Source organism: Anthonomus grandis, chromosome 17, assembly GCF_022605725.1.
Source record: "Anthonomus grandis grandis chromosome 17, icAntGran1.3, whole genome shotgun sequence".
Taxonomy (NCBI): Eukaryota; Metazoa; Arthropoda; class Insecta; order Coleoptera; family Curculionidae; genus Anthonomus; species Anthonomus grandis.
The window spans coordinates 13,131,882-13,137,881 of NC_065562.1; the positions used below are offsets into that span (position 1 = coordinate 13,131,882).

General features: G+C 33.1%; 1 protein-coding gene across 2 annotated transcripts in view; it reads right to left on the reverse strand.

The window, feature by feature from the left end:
- Nucleotides 1-5,134, reverse strand: part of LOC126746222 (uncharacterized) — a 28,695-nt gene extending 23,561 nt beyond the window's left edge. For both annotated transcript variants that reach the window (XM_050454374.1, XM_050454373.1), the window contains exons 1-3: nt 4,954-5,134; nt 4,439-4,603; nt 4,176-4,383 (exon numbers count right to left, since the gene is read on the reverse strand). In XM_050454374.1, the coding sequence (XP_050310331.1) occupies nt 4,176-4,383; nt 4,439-4,546 (316 nt within the window). In that variant the 5' untranslated portion in view covers nt 4,547-4,603; nt 4,954-5,134. The remainder of the gene's footprint in view (nt 1-4,175; nt 4,384-4,438; nt 4,604-4,953) is intronic.
- Between the last annotated feature and the right edge of the window lie 866 nt (nt 5,135-6,000).

A 6,000-nucleotide genomic window follows, 5' to 3' on the forward strand; every position in this document is an offset into this window, starting at 1 on the left:
ATTAGAAAATTCAAGGTGACACTATAAGTTTAATTATAAATTTTAATTCAGTCTTAAATAGTTAACACCTTAACTGCCACGTGAATCAAGTGTGTCTCACAGGTAGCATATTAGTTTATGCCACATGAATCAGCCGTGATTCACAGGAAAACTATTGTAATTATGCCTGTCATTTGGATATTTCAACAGCAAATAACTCAATTTCTTCAAATCTAGCTTATGAAGATTTTTTTTATGATTTCCGAAGCGGTAACTACAATGAGCTTAATATCTTTCTCTCCTCAATTAATTGGAACGAGTGTTTATCTCATAGTGATCTTAACTTATCAATCAGCGTTTTTTATGAATATCTCTCTATGGGGATTGCATATTTTATTCCTTTAAAGAAATATAGAACTTCCTCATTTCCTAAGTGGTTCTCCCCTGAACTTAGAAAGTTAACTAGGAACAAAAGGAGTGCTCATTCATTATATATGAGAGATAATACAGACGAAAAGTATATAAAATTTTCTCGCCTTAGGTCTGAATGCAAACGTATGTCTGATTTGTGCTTCCGACAATATATTGAAGGGATAGATTCTAGCTTACAGAATGACCCTTAATCATTTTGGAAGTATATCAATGATAAGAGGTCCAATTATACCCTTCCCAATACGCTCTTTTATGGTGACAAGCAAGCGTCCAGTGGTTTGGATATTGCAAACATGTTTAAAGAATTTTTCCAAACTGTTTATTCTCCTGGTATTGATAATAATCAGCTGCAAAATGCTCCCGCTAATAGTTTAAATTTAAACATTACTAAGATCTTAACATATGATATATTTGAAGGTATTAGCTCACTCCCTAACAAGATTACTGCAGGCCCAGATGGGATTCCGAATTTTCTCTTGAGGAAGTGTGTAGGTACTCTTGCCATTCCTTTATCTTTGTTATTTAATGCTTCCTTACAAACATCCACATTTCCAATTGCCTGGAGGGAAAGTTTTATTGTGCCGTTGTTTAAAGCTGGCCGTCGGGATGTCATAGATAATTATAGAAGTATTTGCATTCAATCTTCAATACCCAAACTTTTTGATAGCCTCATAGCTAATCAACTTTCTTGGTTATGCAAAGGCTTAATATCAGATTCACAGCATGGGTTTTGCAAGAATAAGTCTACTGCCACTAACTTGATCTGTTACCAATCTGATCTTATGAGTAAATTAGAGGATCATAAACAAATTGATTCTATATACACCGATTTTAGTAAGGCGTTTGATCGTATTGATCATCAAATTCTTCTGTCAAAACTGATCTCCGTAGGGTTTCATGTTGATTTTGTGAGTTGGATTAAGAATTCTTTAACTGGCCGTATTCAAAGGGTCAGGGTAGGTGGACATCTTTCTGATCCTATCAGCATAACATCAGGTCTCCCTCAGGGAGGGCATACATCACCCTTATTATTTAATTTAAATGTGGTAAACGCCTATATTTAAATGTGGTGCTGCTAATGAAATGATCAATTACAGGAGTGTGTGTGTACAGTCTGCCATCCCAAAACTTCTAGACAGTCTTATTTATGACCAAATTAATTTTTATTGCAAAGAACTTCTGTTAAATGAACAGCATGGCTTCAGTCGTGGCAAGTCTGCTATTACAAACTTGTTGCTGTATCAGGGTGCTCTGTTAAGTGCTTTGGAGAGGGGTGAACAGGTGGATGTAATATATACAGACTTTTCCAAGGCATTTGACAGTGTCAACCATAGCTTATTATTAGAAAAATTGAGACTTTTTGGTTTTTCAGATTGTTTGGTGGCCTGGTTTGCGAGTTTTCTTTCTGACAGATTTCAGCAGGTACAAATTGGGGATGCTAGGTCACATCTTATCAGTGTGACCTCTGGGGTTCCACAGGGTGGTCATTGTTCTCCCCTGTTGTTCAATATTTTCATTAATGATATTTTGGTTTGCTTTAAAAATAGTAATTTTTTGTTATTTGCCGATGATTTAAAGTTTTATAAGGTGATCAGTTCAGAACAAGACATGGTTCTCTTGCAAGATGATCTGAATAGATTGTGTGAATGGTGTGTTGGTAACAGTTTGGCTCTGAATGTGGGTAAATGCAGTTACATTAGTTTCTACAAAAGAAACAAACGGGTAACTTCCTCCTATACTATTGATAATGTTAATCTTAGGTACACTGAAGTAGTAAAGGACCTTGGTATCTTTTTTGATGAACAATTGAATTTTAATGCCCATGTAAATACTATTATAACTAAAGCATCTAAGGTCCTTGGTTTTGTCCTGCGCAATTGTAAGGATCTGTCGGTTGAAACTTGCAAAAGGTTGTACATATCACTTGTTGTCTCTTTGTTGGAGTATGGATCAATGATTTGGTCTCCTCTGTACATGAATAATTGTATGGCACTGGAGAGGGTTCAAAATAAATTTCTACGATTCTGCCTTTATAAACTTCGCATTCCAGTTCCTAATGACCATTGTTATGATGAAGCAATGAACTTGCTGAATATGCGGAGTTTACTTAAGAGACGCACTGAGAATGATTTGGTGTTTATTTATAAACTTTTGAATGGCCTTGTGATTTGTCCCGAACTACTTAATAGGATTTCATTTAATATTCCATACCGTAATCTGAGGGCAAATCGATTGTTTTCTTTGCCTTATCATCGTACCAACTATGCTATGCACTCGCCTGTCGAAAGGACCTTGAGACTGGTAAACTCTACTGGAATTGAAGTTTTAGGAATTTCCTTATTGCATTTTAGGAGTCTTATTAAGAGTTTGTAGGATTTTGTTTTTTTGAAATAATTTTGCTCCTTGATTAATGATTTGAAATACATTTGATCATTGTCATTGATAATAATATATTTTGTTTTTTCTTAGCTAATTTTGCATTGTTAATTGTTCTGATTTTGAGAGAATATTGTTACTACTTGTAAAACGGTTTAATTATCCTTGGTATTAAGATTAAGTCTGATAATTATTGTTAATTAGTAATTAGTGGTTAGGTAGTATAGCTTTTATTTCTTTTTTAAGAATATATATATTTTTTGTAATGGGGTTGATCCCGTGTATAAATAAATAAATAAATAAATAAATAAATAAATAAATAAATAAATAATTTATTTATTAATGATATAGTTAACTGTTTCCTGTATAGTCAGTGTTTGATGTTTGCAGACGACTTAAAATTTAGGAGGGTGGTTGGTAGTATTGTGGATCAAGAATTACTACAAGCAGATATGGATCGCCTAAATAATTGGTGTGAACAAAACAATCTTCATTTAAATGCTAGGAAATGTTGTGTTATTAGTTTCACTCGCAGGATCAACCGGTTTCAATCCAACTACTTCATTAATAATGAGCCACTGAATTATGTTACATCTATTAGGGATTTAGGAGTTATTTTTGATGAGAAACTCACATTTATTGATCATATTAATTCAATTTCTATAAAAGCATCAAAATTGCTAGGGTTTGTTATGAGAAACTGTTCATATTTCTCAGTCTCTTCAACAAGAAGGGTTTATTGCTCCCTAGTAAGAACTATATTGGAGTACTGCTCTGTAGTTTGGTCTCCATACCACTAGATTCATATCGATGCTTTAGAAAGAGTTCAACATAAATTCCTGAGATATTGTGCTCATAGAACTTTAACTGTCATTGAGAACCATGACTATTCTTATATTGAAAGTCAATTATCTATTCCGACACTGTTGCAACGCCGTAATATTTCTGGTGCTAGTTTTATATATAAGATCGTTAATAGGCTTATTGATTGCCCTGATCTGTTGGGTCGCATACGATTTAATGTTCCTCATCACGGGTTGCGCCATAATGTAACCTTTAACATTCCAATCCACAGAACATCCTATGGAATTAACAATCCTATGGATAGGTATATGAATTTGTTGAACAATTCGAATATTGATGTGTTTAACATAAGTTCCTTAATGCATCTAAAGAGGTCACTTACTTCATAATTGTGCATAAAGTTTTGTATTTACATTCTTGCATATACATTATTAAGGTTGTTTCTAGTATATGTAGTATAGGTGTTTTTTACTTTAGTATTAATTTTTTAAGTAGGTTTAGATTATGAAAGTTGTTTATGTAAATATTATTGCTTTGTAAAATTTACAGTTAATGTGTTTTAGTTTCATGATTAAAGCCCTTACCTATGATATATTGTTGCACCATATTAAACAGCTGCTCAGCCTTTCGACATTTAAAAGCATAATAGCCTGCCCCCGTTGGACTCCTTCGTCCACACTCTATGCTAAATATATCAGTGTCCATATCCCAGCCATATTTTCTAAGAGATCTCAAGGGCCATTTTATGGGGTTTTTGCCCTTCTGATGTAAAATCAGTTCTGTTTCTAATACCTTCGGGTGAATGTAAATTAGCTGTTTAAATTATGATCTAAAAATGTTTGTTTACCTCTAGTTTTCCTCTGCTGACTGGGCGGCCTCTGTCGTTCACATTTATAACATGAAAAATGTTCGGGTGTGTATCATTTATGTCTGTTTTGCTGTTTACACAACCCATGTTGATGACTTACTGTCTGTTTCCATTAAAGTTTAATGGAATGGGACAATGTTAAAGCTAAACAAAAGAAAGTTTTTTGTAAAAAAAATAAGTCTACTTATATAATATTGTTCTAAGAATTTTTAATGAAAACAGCTTATTTGTATTTAATCAGGCAATATAATTGGCCAACTGATTTTGACAAGAAATTGTAAAATTATTAAACATCTTAAGTACCCCATCCATCAAACCATTTCTCCAGATTAGGTGATGACTTCAAGTCTGTCCACTTTATTAGTATCAATTAAAGCTTTTGATTACCCCATAAGCGAAACTAGTTAATAAATTTAATTAAATTTAGCCCTTTTTTGAAAATTAAAAAAGAAACAAACACAAGGGCCAAGGTCTAGATTAAAAGGGCATAATACCTTCAAAGTTACTTGCAACCTGGGCGAAAGTTCTTTGTTAGCTCGCTGTATTCGTATGTGCACTGGTAACATAATTCAGCTGGTTGTATTCTTTGGCAAACGGCATTTCTTTGGCTTAATTTAACTAATAAAGATATTTATTTTTATTTTTAAAAGGAAATAATAGCTTGGACAGCCTGAAATGTCAAAGTCATAAACGCTTTTGCGGTGTTGCCGCATTTTTTCAAGGTCAAGTTTAACGCATCGCTTTTTTGCTTTTGCCTTCTAGTTCTATAGTTCTAAGTAATTGAAAAAAAAACCTTTTTTTATTTAAATTTAATTTAATTCATTAACGTGGGCAGGTAACCAAAATATTGCTTACTCAGAGTGTGATCTTTTAAATTTTTGCGGTGTTGCATTGCATTTAGATATTTTACTACAGAAACCTGTAACCCAGTGCAGGAATCTGTAATATTTATATATACAGGGTGTTTCCTATCTACGGTACGAAACTATACAGGGTGAATCGTTAGGTCGTTTTATGAAAAAAAGTTCCTATGAACGTATGTCGGGAGTTGCTTTGTTTCTGAGATACAGGGCGATGAAGGTTCAAAAAAATAACGGTATTTTAAAAATACTATAACTATCCTTAAACCGATTTGGTTGAAATTTGGTGCAGTTATTTGAAGTTATAAGACGCTTATTTAGCTGTAACTAGATTGAAATTATTAGGTCCAGTGGCGTTTCAGTGGGCACCACATGCTTATTGTTGAGAAAAAAACAAGGCCAATAATTGTTTTGCAGCTTTTTATTTATTTTTGTATTTAAGCAACTAAAAATACAACTTTTTCGTATCTTATATTATCTTCATATCTGGCTTTGTTTTCGAAAAAAAAAATTTTAAGTATCTTTAACTCATTCTAAAAATTATCCATGGACGACAACATGAAATAAAAACCAATTAATTCGATAAACAATTTCGACCTTAAAGTAAATGAGCAAACGATTTGTCATTGAGTGTCTGACACGCTCAAAAATACCTGGAGTATCCCTTATGATATTGCAATT